The sequence below is a fragment of the Fragaria vesca genome, linkage group LG3, assembly GCF_000184155.1.
Source record: "Fragaria vesca subsp. vesca linkage group LG3, FraVesHawaii_1.0, whole genome shotgun sequence".
NCBI classification, from domain to species: Eukaryota; Viridiplantae; Streptophyta; class Magnoliopsida; order Rosales; family Rosaceae; genus Fragaria; species Fragaria vesca.
Genome location: NC_020493.1, coordinates 7,302,966 through 7,323,369, shown reverse-complemented (window position 1 = coordinate 7,323,369; position 20,404 = coordinate 7,302,966). Strand labels below are relative to the sequence as shown.

General features: G+C 37.0%; 3 protein-coding genes, 1 non-coding gene and 1 pseudogene across 4 annotated transcripts; 4 read left to right on the top strand and 1 right to left on the bottom strand.

Annotated features, from left to right (window-relative positions):
• Positions 1-929: 929 nt before the first annotated feature.
• On the bottom strand, positions 930-7,618 carry LOC101310012 (transcription factor bHLH30-like). Its single transcript, XM_004295528.1, has 5 exons — positions 7,520-7,618; positions 7,416-7,458; positions 4,217-4,391; positions 3,803-4,100; positions 930-1,591 (listed from the first exon to the last, which is right to left on the bottom strand). Exons 1-5 carry the CDS (start codon positions 7,616-7,618, stop codon positions 1,115-1,117), a joined length of 1,092 nt encoding a protein of 363 aa, XP_004295576.1. The 3' UTR covers positions 930-1,114.
• On the top strand, positions 7,546-7,617 carry TRNAG-UCC. Its single transcript has one exon. It is a non-coding gene; the product is annotated as a tRNA-Gly (tRNA).
• A 134-nt stretch (positions 7,619-7,752) lies between the features above and the next one.
• LOC101291799 lies at positions 7,753-11,002 on the top strand. The gene is made up of 6 exons (XM_004293884.1): positions 7,753-7,896; positions 8,578-8,752; positions 9,040-9,718; positions 9,808-9,906; positions 10,346-10,491; positions 10,633-11,002. The coding sequence occupies exons 2-6, from the start codon at positions 8,654-8,656 to the stop codon at positions 10,783-10,785; spliced, it is 1,176 nt and encodes a 391-aa protein (XP_004293932.1). The 5' UTR covers positions 7,753-7,896; positions 8,578-8,653; the 3' UTR covers positions 10,786-11,002.
• Positions 11,003-11,552: 550 nt separating this feature from the next.
• Positions 11,553-16,099, top strand: LOC101309716 (uncharacterized protein YNL011C-like; the record flags this gene model as incomplete). The annotated part of the gene is made up of 13 exons (XM_004295527.1): positions 11,553-11,715; positions 11,788-11,920; positions 12,045-12,141; positions 12,243-12,286; positions 12,456-12,612; positions 13,148-13,219; positions 13,635-13,718; positions 14,037-14,138; positions 14,473-14,520; positions 14,690-14,815; positions 15,159-15,251; positions 15,375-15,483; positions 15,636-16,099. Coding segments are annotated over 12 exons (1,227 nt in total), but the record flags the coding sequence as incomplete, so codon positions are not given.
• Positions 16,100-19,715: 3,616 nt separating this feature from the next.
• The window catches only part of LOC101309434, a 1,481-nt pseudogene continuing 792 nt past the window's right edge, over positions 19,716-20,404 (top strand).

Genomic DNA, 20,404 nt, shown 5'->3' with positions numbered 1-20,404 from the left:
CCTTATACCTTCATTTTATTTTTATTTTTTCGCTGAATGATCGAGGATAGATGAATAATCACCCATCAGTTGAGTGTTGAGACGAAATTAGCTTTACTACCCCTTCATTTGAATAAATAAATTTTAGAATTAAATTCAGTTTACCCCCTTGTGGTTTGGGGGTGACTTCATGTTAGTCCCTACACTTTTATTTTCATCAGTTTACCCCTTAAACTCTTCAATTTCTGTTTACCGTGCCCAAATTCTCATATTCCGTTTGAATTGACTTTTAATTATCAACAGTTAAGGTTCGATTTGGACATATAAGGTCTGATTTGCCCAAATTCTAGATAATGGCCTCACAGTTAAGGTTAAAATTAGAATTAAATTCAGTTTACCCCCATGAAGTTTGGGAGTAACTTCATGTTAATCCCTATACTTTCAATTTCATCAGTTTACCCCTCAAATCGGACCAAATGTCCTATATTCTGTCCAAATCGGACGTTAACTACTGATAATTTTAACCATAACTATGAGGCCAGTATCTAGAATTTGGGCAAATCGGACCTTATATGTCCAAATCGAACCTTAACTGCTGATAATTAAAGGTCAATTCATATGGAATATGAGAATTTGGGCATGGCAAACAGAAATTGAAGAGTTCAAGGGGTAAACTGATGAAAATAAAAGTGTAGGGACTAACATGAAGTCACCCCCAAACCACAAGGGGGTAAACTGAATTTAATTCTAAATTTTATTATAAAGGACAAGCACTGATCTAGCTTCTCTTCCTCGCTCTTTGTTTTGCAGCAGGACTGAGAACTCGGTCACCCCTTCCTCTCTTTTTCCATCCTGACTGAACCAGTAGAAAAAATAATGGAATGTTGTCGAGGTTAGTAACTTGTTACTAACAAGTGATGAGAATATCTATACTATGTGAAACCACAATATACATAAAAGCAGCTTTCTCTTGCCTTTGGTATTATTCATCAGTGTTTTTGTTATACAATGTATACATGCAGATATCACAAATAGTTGATCTTGCACACATCCATGTCTAAGGATACAAATACATAAACCCATTTTAGATCACAATATGCACATCTCTACCGCCACCAAAGAATCTTGCTCTCAATCATGAGGATGAGCTCGAGGTATCGAAGTAAGAGATCCTTTGTCTTTTACTTGGCAGCGTTGTTCTTGGAGAGTATTCAGGCGAGACTGAGGCCTTATCGAGGACAGAACTCAAGGCATGGTGAATGGAATTTGCAAGGTGTTGGTATGCCTCAGCATCATTGTTTCCTTCTTTGCAGCCAGTCAAAACAAATACATTGTGCACTCGGTTTCCCAGGGTTGCCATTTCTGCCTTCACCATTTTCAAGTGAAGGGAATCAAGAGCCTCTTTTAGGTCAGAGAGAAGCTCAGGGCGGTAGTCACAGCAGATGGATGCCCTCAAAGATATGGTTCCATCTCCTACCCCACTGTCATAGTGTTCAACCTTTACTTCATCGGCATCAATGGGAATGAGAAAACCCTTGCTGGATTCTAGGGAATCCTTTTTCAGCTCTTTGACTTGGCGGATAACTTCAGCAAGTAATGCGGCTTTGTCCATCTATAAGTAGCAAATAGGTTAAGGTTAAAGACTCATCAGTTCACAAATGTAGAAATTAGAATATTAAAGTTATGTTTCAAACAAGAAACTAGAGCTAGTTTGTAATACCCAACAGCACGAGCTGCATAACATTAATTTACATGAATACATAAACGCCCATGGTTAGAAGTTCAGAAATACAAATAGGACAAAATAAGATACACTTGTAAGTAATGCATATATAATATGCATATAAAATGACTCATTCCGAACCAGATGAAGCTGCCTACAACTTTTAGTAAGATCAGCAAGACTGTTCTTTTTCAATAGTTAAACATAATTAACTTATCTTAACGAAACCGTCCAATAACCTATTTGTAGTTGTCATTAGTAGAGACTGAGTCTAGGTAATACAGATTCATCCCTCCTACTTTCTTCAGTTCAGAAGTATTGTAGATGACAAAATAAGTAAAGAACAAAGCAAGTTTTAGTTCAATAGATCTCGATCTTATAAGTAAAATACTGTCTTGGATTAAACTTTAAAAAATGAAGTGGTTATTCTTTTCCCACCCAGATGTGATATAAAATCATTTCTAATAGTTGTGGAAGACACATCTAACTTATAAACTATTTCCAGATACAGACCTTGTGATTGCATCTACCATACAGCTAGCATTGAACCCCATCATCCAATCATTATCATCAGTACATCCCAAATCACGTATGGTCGGTTATGTACTGTAAGCATCGACAGCAAATCATCCCCTAAATACACTCACAGTTAAACAACCACAGGCTTACGAACTAACAAACAAATACAAGTATAGCGTGAAACACTGATTAGCCTACTCAATTATAATTTTTTAGAGGTGCCATTGACTTGGTGCAATTATAAATTAAGTCAGAGTTTCTCAGCCAACAACAGACAGTCTCTAATTTATTTATCCTTTCACGTAATGCATAGTGTGTTGTACCTAACAGATTGCAAACCTTTCTTTTCTTCCGCTTCATATATTTTAGATTCCTAGCAGATGAGAATGGTAACTCTAGTTGTATGTTATGCTTCAATTATAACTTTAATTGAAAAGGCACAGAACCAAACTCAGTCTCTAAGCACACAGACATTTACTGCAGATTTCAATTATCAACTTCAAAACTACGAAAGATGTTCTGCATAATATCGAGAGTGTGATCTCCATTTTAGTTCTCATATTATATAGCACATCTGAAATTGACTTTTAACTTCCACATACAGAGTTGACTCCCGAACGCATAAATAATACAAAGAAATTCTTTGTTAATTAGACCGTTGTGCATAAGAAAAGAATGAAAACATTTTCTTCACATTAATTCTATAATTCATCAATAAGAGCATGTGGCACTAGAAGGGGTCTTATTGTACTACTCCATTTAAGAGTTTTGGAGCAAAATTGTATTACAGAATCCACAAAGACATATTATCACAGGAATCCTTAATATATAAATATTATAAAGGAACTTCTAATATTTACTCAGAATCCTCTGCTAATATATGAATCATAGCTTCAATCAAAAAAAAAAAAAAATATATATATATATATATATATGAATCATAGCAAGATAATTATAAGAGCAAAACCTATTAACTCTGCCATGTATTCCGACAATCTTTTTAAGTAAAAGACTATCGTATCATTTGAAGCCAGAAGAAAATAGTAGGACCCCAAATAATTGATCCTTGTTTTACTTGTTGAAATTCTCACTCTCTCTCTCTCACTGATCCATGTGTTATATTCTGACTCTACATCAATAATTGAATAAAACACAATCTCTGGATTAAGCAGATCAAGATCCTTTTCATTTTGCAAGGAAAATGGGACTTTAGCTAAAATAGGCAAATTACCTTGTTTGATGGTTCCAAAGTCGACATGTACAGTTCCCTTTTCACTTCTAATCTAATTAAGGGCCTCGCAACACATATAATCAAAGTTTTGAGACCAATTTAGTACTCTCTCAGTCCCAAAATAGCTCACTACTTTCCCTCATCAAGAATATGCCTCCATATCTATTCTAGAAAAAGAACTTCAAACTTCAGTAACATAAACCTTCTTCCTACTTCCTAGTAATACTTTCCAATGACTACTAATAGTAACCAGTCCAAAACCAAGAAGCAATAACATTCCAACATATCAAAACGAAAACATAAAGTAATAAAAATTTGATCCAAACCAAAACATGAAATAACTCACTCACCTTTTCAGTGCAGGGAACAAGTCCACGAAGAGTGGAGAGATGTGCATTGATTCTCTCTCTCCTCCTCCTCTCAGCCTCACTGTGATTCTTCAAAGCCGCCAAAGCCTTAGCTTCTGAAACACCTTTCTTTCCCACTCTAGCTGGAGCTTTCACAAGCTCACCTTTCTCACTGTCCAACACCAAAGAGTGCGGAAGAGCCTGCACAGACCCGTTTCTCAAACCGTCACCCGACCCATGATGCGCAAACGGGTTGAAAAGGGTAGAGTAGTCCGATCCGATTGATGGGTTTGAGTTAAAGCTATAAAACGCCATTGTAAAAATCCTAACTTTCTGACCAAAACAACTACAACAAATATTCAAAGACTCAAAGTTTCAAACTTTTTTAGTTTCTTTTGGTTTTCTAGAACTACGAACCGAAGCTCGAGAAGAGAAGACCAGGTGGGCGAGTCGTTGGGGCGAACCAGAAGGAGAGCTTTGAGAGAGGGAAGCTTTGAGCTGCGTTGACTATGGCGTTGACTACTATTGCAGTGGCAGTAACACTTCTTGTGGGTTTGTTCATACTTGTTGTTAGGGGGGAACACAAAAAGGGCTTAAGGTGAGTTATTTGGAGAAGGAGATCAATGAGAAAACAGCCACATTTTCTTCTTCATCATCATCTTGAAAGCTGGGGGTTTAGAGGAGGCAGAGATAAAGGAACAAAGGGAAGGGCTTTCTCGGAATTGGGTTATTAGGAAAAGGGACTGAAACAACGTAAAGGTGAAAGCTTTGTTGGGTTTTTCGATGGAGATGAAGAGGAATAGGGAGACAGAGAGTCAAAAGGTACGAGCTTTTTTGTGTTGGGTGTTGCAGAGGGAAGGCAGAAGGGATCAATCAAATGGCTCCGAGGAGTTTGAGATGGAGAGGAGGGTCTCTAAAGTCCCACCATTTATATAATACAAATCAGTGACGGCAACAGTAGGCTGTGAAGATGGTTGAAGTTTTTTATGCAGTTTATTTTTTGAAGATATGATTAGTTATTCACTTATTTGCCCTACAATTGTATTTTACTTGTTCATAGATGACTAGGCATTACTACAACTGGACAGAACTGAATCAATTTGCAAACAGATGATATGTATGTAGCATCACAAGTAGTTAGCTGATTTAAATAAGAAATATGAAATGCCCAACCATATAGTAATCTTCGCATATGCTGATAATGTAAGATTGTAAGTACGGATTATATGGTGGTAATCAGAGGTAAAAAGAGGGTAGTATATGGTGGTAAGACTAAGAGGAGATGAATTTGTGAGCAAAAGAAGCATGTACCTGCTCATTATCTAAGTTTGGCTTTCTTCTCTTGTAGCTTGTATATTGTAACTAATGGAAATCCATCTTTATGATACTGTGAGAATATGCTAAAGAAGAAAACTCAAGTATACCACTTTGCTGATTCTACTTGTGACGAAAATGTGGAAGTTTCCATGTCACTATACAAGTTCATGTTTTATGTTCATCTGGCAAATTTAATTACAATCACATTGCGCACATTTATTCATGTATTTGATCCACGTGGGGAATCTTCAGTAAAGAAAGAAAGGCTTAAGAATAATGAAGTATGTCTGGAATTAAGAATGGACTTGCAGAAAAATAATGCCAAACATTTAATCAATGATGAGGTTTTGCAGTTTCTTTTCTAGTCAGATTGGTTAGGCTGTCCAGAAATAAAATACAGACCAAGAACACATAATGTTTTACATGATTTCCTTTTCATTTTTTCTCCCTTTGTTTTGGTTCTGCAGGAATGTAAAGATATTCAAACTCCGGCAGCTTAATAATAATTAAGAAAACAACCATTGTAACAGCAAGACTTTTCCTTCAAACATCTGATCATATAGCTAGTCTAAATCAATTTTTCCACTCGCTCTTACCATTTGGCTGATTCCAAAGGCTCAATTCAGTTTCTGTCTTCTGTCTTTTTCTCTGTTTACAAGTAAACTATACGTAATAGTTGATTCGTGAACTCAATCAGTGTAAACTCCTTTGGCGATAGGTTAACTCGAAAGTCCACATTTTTGTGAGGCCAACAAAAGCTGATGAGTTGCCTTCATTATAGGCCAATGAGTTGCCTTCAACTAATTAGTTTTCCAGTTTTCCTACCCCTTTGACATCTTATGAGGGATTACGACCTTAGATTAAACAAACAGAAACGCAGAAAAAAGACGTTTGATCGAGCCAATGGTTTACTAGAAAGACTTTCTTCTTAGAGTTAGAGAGCATAGCAAAGTATCCAACCTCCTTTTGCTTAATCATCTGCAACTCAAATGGTGGCCCTTTCTTTACACATCAGGTTTTGTCTAATACACTTTCCAATCATAATTTTGTATGAATATAGATTTGGAAGTTTGGCTAGATTCAACTGATATATTGAGGTATACGACTAAGCTAAGTATAAAATATTTGAAGTACCAGCAAAGATATATAAACTATTTGATTTCCTAATTTAATCAGATGAGAAGGATTAGTTCTGTAGCATTTTTTCTCTTTCTTTTGGATTAGGTGAGGAATTGTGGAGAAGTTGCCCTATGGTTGTTTTTGTTCGGGGGATGTATGTTTTGTAAATGAGTCAGAAATCTAATTCTTTTTTCTGTTTGGGGTTTGTCATGGTTTTTGGCAATGTTCTGGCCTTGTGTTCTTCTGAACAGTGTTATCAAAGATGACCATAAAGGTTGGGAACAAGTTGTACTTTCTATTTTACTGAACCAGGAAGAAACTGGTGACAATTGAGACCAAATTGTCAAAAGTTAACCTCACCTTGATAGGAACATCTTACCCAAACTTGTTAAACAGCGACAAGCGTAACTTGTGGATCATCCTTGTATCGATATTGTCCCAACTTAACCACTTTTAAGATGTTGGGTTTTAATCACAAAAGGCCTTGATACAATTAGGAATGATTTATCCACTTAGAACATATTTTATTTGTCACTTTTGTAATCGATGTGGGATCTATTACTCTCATATACTTCCAACACGCCTCCTCACTTTGTCACTTTTCTGATGTGGAATCCATTACTCTCATATACTTCCAACACGTACGCCTCCTCACGTGCAACCTGACTAGCTTAAGGTCTGCACGTGGAATGGATTGGGACGGAACAAACCAAAGGACACTTGGTGACAATCTAATCGGAACATTCCGATGGTTAGAGAAGAATCCCGGACCGGGCGAGAGAAGGAACCCAAATCGGGCCCATGAGAACAGGGCGAGAGAACTGGGTGAGAGATAGAACCTAGGAGAATTGAAGAAGTAATTAGAGAGGGACCCGCTTTGATACCATGTTAAACAGCGATAAGCGTGACCCGTGGATCATGCTTGTACCGATATTGTCTTAACTTAACCACCTTTAAGGTGTTGGGTTTTAATCACAAAAAGGCTCGGTACAATTAGGAATGATCCACCCACTTATAACTTATATTTTATTTGTCACTTTTCTGATGTGAGATCTATTACTCTCATATACTCATATGAATAACCTGCTAAAATTTTCTGATTTCAAACTAAGGCTAAATAAAGATTCACTGGTGTGGCCATTTTGTTACTTCAGCCTTGTTGTTCGCTATGAAAATTTACCGTGTAACTGGAGCAAGACATATGGATGTGCATCTTGTGCAAACTGCATATCCAGAAGTAGTCAACAAGTTCAGAGTTCCACTCAAATTAATGGTTAATGAGACCTCTTTCGAAGCTGTATAAACAAGCAGCGTCTGTAGTCCAACGGTTAGGATAATTGCCTTCCAAGCAATAGACCCGGGTTCGACTCCCGGCAGACGCATTTAATCTTTTTGTCAAAAAGAAAAGATCCTCTCTTGTCTTTTAGAGAGACCTAGTCAACTCATGAGTCCTACTCCTGTTGAACCTTTTCATATGTACTCTCTTCTATTTTCTTGTCTTGTTTCTCACTCTTTTTAGTCCAGGAGCTCTGTCTCCTTGTTTGCGGCGATCATCCAAACCCTCTCTTCTTTTTGACCAAAGAAGAAACCCAATTTTGTAAATACTGAATTCCGGCTTTTTTTCCCAAAGGTTTAAGCTTCTGGGTCTCACTGCATTCTTGGTAAGTGATCAAGTTCATGGTGTTGTTGCTTTTTCTTTATCTAACTTTGAGTGCTTGTTGCATGTTGATCGATCAAACTTCTTTGCTTGTTGTTTAGCTTCTGCGTTGTGGTAATGGGAACATGATATCTTCCAAATTGCTCCCATAAACCCTAAACCCCTAAAATTTACGGATTGATCGTGGATGGTTTGTTCTAAGTTGGGTACTAATTACTAAACTAGTGTTTAGCTTATAGGGCATTCTACTGTTGCTTGTTAAGGCTTCTTAGGAGGAAAGAATTTTGCTTTAGTAAAGGAGTTATGACACTGACAATAGTATTTGGAGCAATTCTTTTGGTGAATTTCTCTGCAAATTTGTGCTGAATTGGAATAGCTATGTAGTAGTTGGGAATGATCAAAGTCTCAATTTTTGGTTATGTCTGTTGTAACTGGTATATTCGTCATCTTTCCCGGGTTATGGTAATGGCATTTGGTTGAGTAAAACCGAGATTAGCTATTGTTGATGAACACCAATTGGTATAGTACCCTGCAAGTTTACATTTACACTAGAATTTGAAAAGAAACGGTTGTTTTCTATAAGATATCAGAGTTTTGATCCTTTTTATTTACCCGGTGTGTATTGCCTTAATTGTCAGTTGATCAAGAATATACATTTTTTATAAATTGATCTACATTGTTGCAGCTTCGTAATTCGTGAAGTGCGAGGTCGACACATTCTATCTTCGATTGCTTTTGAAAGTTTGTTACAATATACATTCATGGAGAAAACGGGTACTTCTAATGGCATAGCATGGGTTGAGAACATTTTCCAGAAGTTTGAAGATATGTACAATGACGTGGATGAACTAATGAAGCAGGTATTGGACTTAGTTTGTGATGTGTAAGAGTATAGATTTTCATTTGGTTTTATCATACAAGTTTCTGCCCATCTGTTGGTTCTTCTTCTGTCTTATTCTTCTGCGTCTTCTTCTTTGATTTTGAGTAAACAGTGTTAGCCAAAGCTTTCTATATTTCTTCCAACTTGTTAAGTGATGTTGATGTATCTTTGTTAATCTGTTGCTTGGGTAACTCAAGCTCTTGGCCTATCCATAGCTCAGCTACATCATCTCTGCTCACACTGATGCTAAATTTTGTCTTTTCTCAGGCTGAAAGCCAGTTGGTGACAGCGGGTGCCACTGTTAAAAACTTTTTCTCAGAGTTAGACTTGATAGGAGATGCACTCCCTCAATTTTCAGAGGATAAAAAGCCAGGGGCTGCTCCTGATACATCTGTGGTACAGAAGATTGATGATGCAGTCGGTTTCAAGTCACTGGTGGGCAGTGATGGAGGCCACGGTGATAAAGTCCATGTAGACTCTGTGGAATTGGTTAAGAGCATTTCTTCATCATTGGAACAAATTGATGATTATATTGAGAAGAAGTTTCAGCTTCAGACACCTGACAAGATAGTTTCAAGCAATGCTAATCAAGAAATTGGATCGGATATTGGAACCAAATTGTTGATTCCAGCCTCAGATGATGTAGGAGGCTGTAAATCTTTCATGGAGAGAGAGGAAAGAAGTACAAACCTTGTTGATATGTCTTCAACATTTTCAAATGACAAGAAAGACTCGAGCAATGCAAATCAAGAAATTGGATTGGATAGTGGAGCCAAGTTGTTAATTCCAGCCTCAGATCAGTTAGATGATATAGGAGGGTTTAAGTTTTCCATGGAAACAGAGGAGGGAAGTAGAAACCTTGTTGATATGTCTTCAAAAATTTCAGATGAGACACGACCCTCTAACGCTCTTGAAGTGGACAATCCCTGTAAGAAAAGCACTGCAGGTATTTAACCTTGTCCTCATGACACTTGACCAATATGTGGAATATCTAACTGTAAGAACATCTATAATATTTGCTACCTTCTACTGCAGCCAATTTGCCCACATCTGCAACAGAGCCTGATAAGCTTGAACTGTACGATGGTTCTAGTTGTGAAGAAGCAGAGACAACCATGCATATTCCCAGAAGTGGTAATTCATCATTTCATCAATCTTTCTAATATACATGCTTTGTATTGCCTTAAGTTGAAATGTGTCACAGTATCGTAATTATCTAAATTTTTGATTCTTGTGCGATACGTATCTGTATCCACTATAAGACACTTGGTAATTGGTACCTTTCTCAGGAGCTTAGGATTCACTTACGGATGCTTTTGTTTAATGCCTTATTATAGGTGGTTTTAGTAGTTATGTTTTGAATCTGGATCCGTGGATATTTTTGAGCTCTCTAGTATTAAACTTCTCAGCCTAATGACAACACCAACTTTGATCTCTCCTAAAAAAAAAAAAAAATTCTTTGATCTATGTCTGCCATTTATTTCTTTTTACTTTAATATTTTGCTATATTAAGGAAGTATATAACTATATATTTTGAGCTTTACTTAATGAAGCTCTCATGGTTCCATTATAGAAGAGCGAGATAATGATGTCACCGACTCAAGCTTACAAATTTTGGGACCATTGGAAAAGGTGGAGCTTGGTGAAAGTTGCATTTTAGTAGATTGTACTGAAGTTGAATGCAGTTCTGGTGAAGCTGCTAATCGCAGGTCTTACAAGGTTTGTGTGAGAAAACTAAATAACTGCTAGATTGACACTGACTTATACATCACAAGACTTCCATTTCATGCTCTTTACCCACATTGACACAACTGATAATCAGTCTGATATGTCTTGTTTCTTTCTTCGTTTGGTTCCCAGAAAAAATTGAAGGACGCTTTTGCTTCAAAAATGAGACTATTGAAGAAGCACAATAATGAACAGGAGAGGAACAGGTTCTCAACACTTGCACTCCCTGAGAAATCAAATTCGCCTGATTATGAATTTTGTGAATCTGACTGGGAAATTGTTTAGACAAGAGTATCACCACTCTTCATATGAAGTCTATCCACATCATTCTGCCTCCACTTTCTTGTAGAGCTGCAAACACTGAGGCCTTCAAAATGTTGTAAATTATGCTTCCATTTTTTTGCATTGTCCCAATGCTCCTAGTTTTTAAATAATTGTTCATACAGGGTTCAATATGAATGAATTTCTTATCTATATTTTCTATAGAAGGTTTCCTTTCTTCTTTGTGGAGTAGAGAATGCCCTCTTTTTTCTGTTTCTTTTAAGTTCATATTATAGTTTCTAAAATAAATGCAAATCCCCCTCTCCCTGATGAACAATAAATTTTCTATGCAAGCTCCATGCATCAAAATTGGACGTTAACATCTGATTTCAAGGCAGGACTCAAGTGTTAGAATTACATATCATCAAAACGAAATTCTAATGTCATTGTCATTAGACCCAATTCCGTATCATCAAAGAGAAACTAACGTCACTAAACTAAATTATACGGATCGAGAAATAGCAAATTTTTATTAGTAACAAAATCTCTATTAAATAATTTTGAAAAATAAAAATGAACCCGAAAATAAAATAAAATAAAAGGGAGAAAATATTCTATTCTTCCAAAAGAAAAAGATCGAGCCGGGTAAAGCAAAGACGCGCGGGAATATGGCGGGGAGTTGGTTGGGTCCCTCTTCCTCCCTGTTTCTCGCTCTCCAATTTCCCTCCACTAGATCTCCTTCCATGTCGTCCTTTCCTTCCCCAAACCCTAACCCTAGCCGTTGCCGCTCCTCCTCCTCCTCCTCCGCCGCCCAGCCTTCCCTCCTCGTCTTCTCCGGCGGCACCGCCTTCAACGGCGTCGTCGAGGACCTCAAGAATTTCACCACTCGCGTCGCTCACGTCCTCCCCGTCTCCGACGACGGCGGCAGCACCGCCGAGATCGTCCGCGTCCTCGGTAAGTATGTCCGGTGGCTTTAACGAAATTCAATGTGTTTTTGTGTTTGAAGGTGTTTATTATGTGGATCAGGTGGCCCCGCCGTCGGAGATATCCGGTCCAGGTGCTTGAGATTGGCCGATGAAAGCACCTCCGAGGCCGTCGCCGTCCGGCAATTGCTTGGTCATCGTTTGCCGCTTGATGCACGCCAAGCGAAATCGGAATGGTAAGAGTTTGTTATTTAGGGATTGCATTTGAAATGATGAGCATATTGTGATGGAAATGTAATTATATTTTCCTAAGTTACTTTCATTTACTTGGTAGGTGTTACTCTGTTGAGAATTTGACAGGTATGATATTGTGGAAGGAGATCACTCTTTGTGGACCGGAGTATCAAAGCCCTATAGGGAAACCATTCGAGCTTTTCTCGTTTATTTTCAGAATCAGGTGAGTGTCTGATCGCATTGCTGGAATGTTTTCTTTAAAGTGGCTGGAGAACACTAATTAAAATTTTCTTAACTACTTCAGTTGTCTTTTGTCAAATGCAGATTCTCCGTCGATCTGATGAGTCATTTTGCTTCAGTAATGGCAGGTACATATGCTTTCTGTTTGTATCTTTCATATGCTTATGTGAATGTTAGCCAAATCACTTTTGTTTTTCTCCGTAATAGAACGTTTTAAGATAATGTACCTTATCGTAACTAGAGTTCACTGAGCGATTATATTATTCCTATACTGAATTTGCTACCAAATTTTCGCAGCATTGGGAATTTCTTCTTTGCAGGAGCACGTGTATTTTTTCGGTCTTTGGATGCTGCAATATTTTTGTTTTGTCGAGTATCAGATATCCCATCAGAAAGTTTGGTTCTTCCAGTGATTTCCACTAATGACAGGCTTACGCTAGGATGTGAATTATCGGTATAATTATTGTCATGCAATTCATGTGCTTTTCAAGATCTATGCATGCACGTGCTTTATATCGTGCTATTGGATTCTATAGTGATTGCAACATATATGTTTCCCTATACTTCATAGTTGGATATTCAAAATATGACCAATGCGACGTCTGGCAATCACACTTTTTTTTTTTCAGTTCCTATCTGCATATTCATCCCCGGAAAGTTCAATTTATTTTCTTTTGTCAAACCCTGAAAGCCTGGTGAAAGTGGGCTTTAATCCCACTTCCTTGGTTTCAGTTCAAAGGGCTTTACTGTTATGAAAAAAAGAAGTTCAAGGGCTTTAACCCATACCTGTAGACACCTTCCAGTTTTTGGAACTTCTGGAAGATATTTTAAAATAACTATTCTCTTGTGAGTTGATTGATCCTTGTTGAAGTCTTTTCAGTGCTCATCGTCAGTTCAAGTAGCTAGTATAGTATAGCTTGCAAGATTGTGTTGATATTTGATTATGCTGAATTTTTATTTATTTTTTTATTTTATTTTTTAATTTCTAGGATGGAACGATAATACGAGGGCAGAATGAAATATCTCATCCAACCAAGGAATATATGGCACTTGTCAATAAGGTATGTTAATATAATTTTCATGATCTGGAAGTCTGAACCTATTGATTTTCTCACTTTAGAAGTATTTCTAAAGTTTGAATTTGTACGAAGACATGAACTTATTTAGAATGTTTTACTCTATCAAATACACTAGGTGGTATTGAGAACTTGAGTGTTTTAGTGTCAGTGCTGTGGAGGTATGATCCTCCATGGTGGTAATGGTGTTGTTATCAATGTAATAGTGCTGTTCAAGGAGGAAAAGAGTTTTATTTGAATTTGAAGTTTCAAAGATCATACTTCCTTTTTCTTTTCCTCTTAGAGTGACTTAATTGAAATGTAGATGGTCTTGTCAGTTCTGTTGATGAGTATTAGACCAACAATCAATTGACTGTGTTTGACCTGCTAATTGAATTTAATGATGACTTATTGTTGACAGGGAAGCTCTTCAGCTCCTGCGCTCTCTTCTAGGATAAAGAGGGTATTCTACATGTCAAGTGAGGGCCAAAACTTGCTTCATGAGGTGAATGATACATAATAAGTTTTATTTTCTTTGCTGTCCCATGTTGCAATTATCTGTTTTTCTTCTTGTTCATGTACTTACATGCGAAGGCCCAACATTTGAGTCTTTCTTTAAATCATTATCCTTTACTTTAATACTCCAAGGTATTCTAGTATTTAACATTCTAAAGATTTCAACTTCATGTAAAAATACTGGTTTGCCCCGCAATTTTCCTAATGATCAAAATGATTTTATATTCTATGAAAGTATGAAGTTTATGTTGGTTGCCTATATGCTTATGCAATTTCTGAAATAACACATGAAAGTCTCGATGAATAGGTCTTCCCTGCTCCAAACCCAACTGTGATGGATCAGCTACGTAATGTGGATTGCATTGTTTATGCCATGGGTTCTCTCTTTACATCTGTTTGTCCATCACTGGTAACTTTACTGCCCAATATGTTACACTTTCTTTTTGTTTCTTTTGTTAATTGTGTAGTTGAAACAAATTTTGTACGTGACCTCTAACTATGTTTAAGAAGTCATGATATGTTATGTTTTTGTTGTTTTAGCTCTTCATGAGATTTTCCTCTTCTTTTGAATCAAATTGTTCCTGAGCTACAGTATTACACCCATGATCCTATCTTGCATGCTGGATCTAAATGTCTACTTCTTGATTTAACAGTGATTTACTTTTGCTGCTTTTTTGATGGTTGCTTGATTTGAAGTACGAGAAACCTGTACATTTATTTAATTTCCATGTCTCATTTCTTAGGTATTAATTGGCATTGGGGAGATTATATCTTCAAGGTCCTGCCCCAAGGTACCTAGTCATCTCACTTTTAATCTACACGTCACAAGATTCAAGTGTCATTAAGCAGCCAATGTTCCAATGTTCAACAGATTTGTCTTATGGAGGGACATAAACAGCAATGTATTTTTTGCCTGTCTAGTTCTTTTTGTTGAATTAATTTAGTTTGTCTTGATACTAGGTACTTTTATTAAATGGTAGTCATGATCGAGAGACGAGTGGCTTCTCAGCTTCTTGCTTTGTAACTGCTATCACAGATGCACTAAATCGAACATATGGGGGCCCTCGTAACTGTCTCAAAAACCTTGTAAGTTACTTCATGATTTGTATTTTTTTTTCTTTTTTTTTTCTACAACACTTTTTATCGAATGACTAAACTAAACAGAACTCTTCAATATAAAATATTTGACAAGCAAAGCATAAGAATTAAATGCTTTCTGCTTTTCTCATACTCTTTGCGGCATACTGCCCCAATTGGACATAGCTGGGTACGGTTGCCCTGGTTTTCCTTTGGACGTATTTCTTTTAGATGCATCGCATAAGTTTCATTTCTTTTTTCTTTTTTTTATTTTTTTTTTTTATCAGAAAGTTTCATTTCTTTGTTGATTCAAAATTAAACAAAATTTATTTAAATTTAAATTTTGATGCAGCCCAGTCACTACATCAATACCCTATTAGTGCCCAGAGATGGTGAGATACCTGTTGATATTCAATGCTTAGCTGACCAAGGAGTTTTCGAAGTGGTATGTATGCTTTGAACTGCACTTCTTTACAGTTTGCCTTGAATGTTTGCTTGACTGCAACAAATAACTCAATTTTTTAAGGACATCAAAACTCAAACATGAGTGATTTTTTTTCCGTTGCAGATTGCTGTTGACTCTGTACATGATCCAAAAGTTGGTGTGGTGTTTGACCCCAAGTCGTTAATACAAGCCCTTGATGATTTGATAGGCAGACACATGCCTAAGTGTTAAGGTGGTCTAAATGACGACAGTGCAGAGATTATGTTCAGACCTGAGCATAGTTTCCTGTGGCTTTTGTTCATAGTTTCATGACTGTTGAGGTAGTTCATGTTTCCAGAGATTTCCCCTATTAGTGGTTATACTAAAATCTGACTTTGATTTCAGGAATTCTTGTCTGCTTTAACTGTTAAATGATCTGCACTTGCAAGGATGGATGCGGCAAATTTGGTACTTTAATCAGAAGTCTTGCAGGCTCAACTGACGAGATGTTTTTAGATGCTGTACAGAATCAGCTCCATATTCATGAACCGTAAAAGAAAGAAAATGTCTGTCACTGCAATCATTTGATCATGCTTGAGGAAATTAATTCTTGTGTATATAATTATTTTCTGTGTATACATGTCATGTACGCCAATACCAAGTGTGTTGCTAAGGCCTAGCATGGAGTTGTACCGAAGCGAACGAGTGTGCTAGTGTGGCTGATGTTTCATCGGTTTTGAATGATCCAAAAGATAATTTTCATTTAGGTAGTGCACAGATTATATGCTGATGACCCATTAGGTAGTGCATGCATGGTAGATGACTCGAGAATCACGATCATTACATCCATTATAAGCCTGTTTGTATTCTCTGATTTGCTCACCATTCCTTAATTCCCATGCTCCTACTTTGCTAGTTTGGAAACAGCTGGGGAAGGGGCTTCAACCCTCGAAGCCGCTTCAGTAGTGTTCCTCACTGTGTTAATACATGAACCCAGCAAGAGCCCATGATCCCTTATGTAAGTCATAGCTCCTCTAATCGGGCGACCCCCTTCACTTACCACAATTTCCTTGGTTCTTGATATTGGTCACAGGCTCACAGCTCCTTTTGTGTCCGACTGTATTCCAGTCCCAGCGTTCGGGAGAATCCTCAATTTCGTAATCTAGATATCTAAAAGGAGAGATTGAGCTAGGTTTTTGTGTTTGGTGTATCAATCATGCAACCATATGTCTCATGGAACTCTTTCATAAGTCAGATCACTGAATGCCTTGAGGCCTAATGTGAAACTATGTTTCTCCTGGCTGTTGAAGTTTTCTATATCATCAAACTCCTCCAATATAGCAAACAGCGTTACCTTCTCCTCGTTGTTTGTGTAACTGCGTCCATGCTGTTCCTATAAGATCATAACGACATGATATATGAACACGTTATAATCTATATAGTGATTGAGATACAAAGTAAATATATATGCTTCTATGAATAAGAGTATATACCTATGACGTCCATCGTCTTCTTGCAAGGATTGGGAAAGACAAAGTCTTATGCTCTCTCTGACTGTAATATGTTCTCTCTCTCAATGAGGCGAGATTACTTTACGGACATGCATGTAGATTTTGGGAGAACAGAATTCACCCATCACAGAGGATAGGTCACTTACCATATGCATCTCCTTAGTGGTTAAGTCACTTGATTCCATACCTTTAAGACATGTATAATATCTTCAGTTAGGCTCATAATCTATAATATTAATCACAATATCATAGTTACCTATTTACTGCATATATGGTCCTTTGTTTCATTTACAAGATATCACATAATTATTGTGAAAACTTTATCATTAGATGATATGTCCAATTAGGTTCTTACACTTCCCTCAAATATGATGAATCTAATTTAAACTTACCCTTCATTGTGGCAAGTAGTGCTTCAATTTTTTTTACCACGAGTTCACTTCATGTGGCTTGGGAGTGCAGAGAAGTTTGCAAGAAGTTTAGGTGAATGATTGATGATTGGAGCATTATAGGAAATCCTAATGACTAAGCAAATCATTCGAAGGAAAAACGGCGAAGGTTGTTTGTCAACCTGTACGTGCTGGGAAGCAAGGAATCCCAATCGATAAATCGGCAAACAATCCAAACATTGAATAAGTCCAATGTTCATGAAATCATTGGCTTCCACAAGTAATATATGTTGGGGACGAGGCTTTAGACACTGCTAAAGTTCCCATCAACACAAGTCCTAGCTATTGAAACTAATTCCCATCCTAATGTTTGAGTTATAAATTAATAAGCAATTGCTCAAGTATGTATGTAACCCCTTTGAGAATGGAACTGTTCGTTCTTACAGCGGATGTGCAGTGCATTTGCGATCAAAGTTCTGCAAAAGCATCTCCAAGAAACAGTTCCCTCTAAATTATCAATTTGATGGGAATTGAGAAATGAATATTAATAGAGCATTAGAGCTTCAGCACGACACAAGACTAACCGTTATATTATTCAATTTATTCTTTATTACAGCTAGAACGGATACAACATATATAGCAGCAGAAAATGACACCCCCATTTACCAATATGTTCCGAAATATATGACCATGTATTAGGTCTTAACCTCATGAAAGGAAGTCAATTTCCTAAACTTGAGCCAAACCTTCTCCCAGACGACACACTCATAATTCACAGAGGAGGACTCATCCTTGACCGTGATGACAAGCTTGTAATTTTCTCCAGCTACAACCTGTTTCTCACCTCGAACCACACTCTGAAACACCAGCTTCTTCTGAAACTGCTTGTTGAGCTCGGAGACAGCAAACTCCGCGATCTCTACCACATGGGGGTTGTGGATGTCTTCAATGGGGCGATAAGCGCCGTAGTTAGGATGGTCTCCGGGGGTGGCGAGCAGGAGGGGACTCAGGCTAGCAAAGAGGCCGGCGACAAGGAGGAAAGCAAAGAGATCGAGGGAGAAAACATGCTTCTTCATGGTTTTGTGTTTTTCTTGCTTCAGTTTCTTCTTCATTGGCACATTATCAGTAATTATATATATAGGCAGTAACGAGCTTGCCACCTGTTCCATATCGTCTGCGTGGCTAGAAGGCTGTGAATTTTCGTGTGTGGAAATTAGAGGTTGCCTTTCCACTTGGCGAACAAATCTTGTCACTTCCGGCCGTTATCTGGCCCTAGTTTCACCACTGTGGCACTGTGTGAGTTTAATGAACAAACTCACTCAAAGCTACCAACGATATCGTTTAATTATATGACAAAACTTGTCCAGTATTTGATTTGGATTAGTTTTGCAACTAGCTTATAGCATGATCGTCATTCCCCAAAGTCTTCATGTTCTTAACTCCAAACAAGAAGAAAAATCAAAGACAATATTCGATTATCAGAAAATTAAGAATAATTATAATCAGGAATCAGGCGAAGAAGTATATATAGCCAAGCTGGTGAATGGTGAAGCAGTATGAACGTCCTTAGACTGATTGTTTATTTCGGGAGGGCGTTAAAGTATTAACTAATAAAAGATCCAGAGGAGAATAACATTGTAGCAGAGGTACACGTTCTGCGCGTTTGAAGCTTTGAATTTGGCAGCATTGGAACACAAACAGCCATGTTCATCAATCATGAAAGGTGAAAACTGATGAGAATGAACGTCGAAAACTGCCGGTTGGGTTGGTCCAGTTAAAGAAAAGGTTGAACGTTTTGTTTTTCACAAGAATTTTCTCTCCTTTTAAGGCTTTTTTTATATAAGTAGAATGAACTAAAAAAGAGTAAACCAAATCCAATGGCAGATATATCATATATGTAATCTGATATTAGTTTTTGAAATTTGAAAGTCACAAAAGTAACGGAGATAATTAACACAAAGGATTTTTGGGTCATTTGGAAGTGCTGTAACAGATGTAGACGAGTCCAGTTAACTATGATCATCCAGATTTACATCTATGGAATGAAATATATATAGTAAAGTTTCTTTCAAATTTGGAAAAACCAAAACCCAAATAAAATCATGTAGATATTAATCTTTGAACTAATATGTATCAGAATGAAACACACCTACTAAAGTGATAGTTTGCTGATACATATTTAATTAACAGAGATATCTTAATCTGGATTATATTTTTTAATGTTGCCACGACCCAGTATCAGAAGTGAAACAAATTCAAGCACTAAAAATCCAAGTAGATCGATTTGCATTCAAGAGAAAAATCTATTTGGGTCCTCTTGTTCACTTCCTCAAATGCTCAACCTTCTATATAAACGAAATCGGTATGCATCTTCTTTCAACAACTTGCTATTTAGCACCTAGCTACAATCAATAATATATATCTTGATAAGTTCTTGGTTAATTTCAATGGCTTTAGAAGGAAACCTTGTGATTATTACCCTATTATCCCTCATTTTGTGGGGTAATTTGGTGATATCCTAGGCTACATCCCGCTCTTGGTATGGAGCCCATTCCATCATCATTTCCCAAACTTTTGAGCAGTGGATGGCAAAGTATGGCCGCATTTACCCTACTAGCCAAGAGAAGGGAAAACGTCTCGCCATATTCCAAACCAACTTGGAGTATGTGGAGAATTTCAACAAGCAAAAGAATAAGACTTACAAGTTGGGTCTGAACCAATTTTCTGATATGACCAATGAAGAATTCCTCCGACATCATACCGGATACAAAAGAATTCCGACCACCTCAACCTCTTTTAGGTACCAAAACCTGTCGGATGATGATGTCCCCAATAGCATTGATTGGAGGAAACAAGGGGCTACCCCTGTAAAGAATCAAGCAGACTGTGGTGAGAGAATTAACCTCCATGCATGTCATTCATATATATCAGACCTTAGTAAGATCTTTGAATTGATTCTTTCCTAAAATAATCAGGTAAAGGTTTTTTTTTATTTTTATTTTTTAAATTTTATACATGTATTTGTTTTGAGAAATTTTAAATACACACCCCTAATATCTTAATACACACCCCTTGCTTAATACACCACCTATCAAGTTTTTTATTTCAGTATTATACTTAATACACATCCTAAACTGCCTAAAATGCCCTTAATTTATGAAATATTTCATTTATTTAATATAATTAATATATATTTACTATTTGGTACCTCTTTTTACATATTATTTCGTCTAATTTTTGCTAGAAATTTTTGGTTATCATCATTCAATTTATA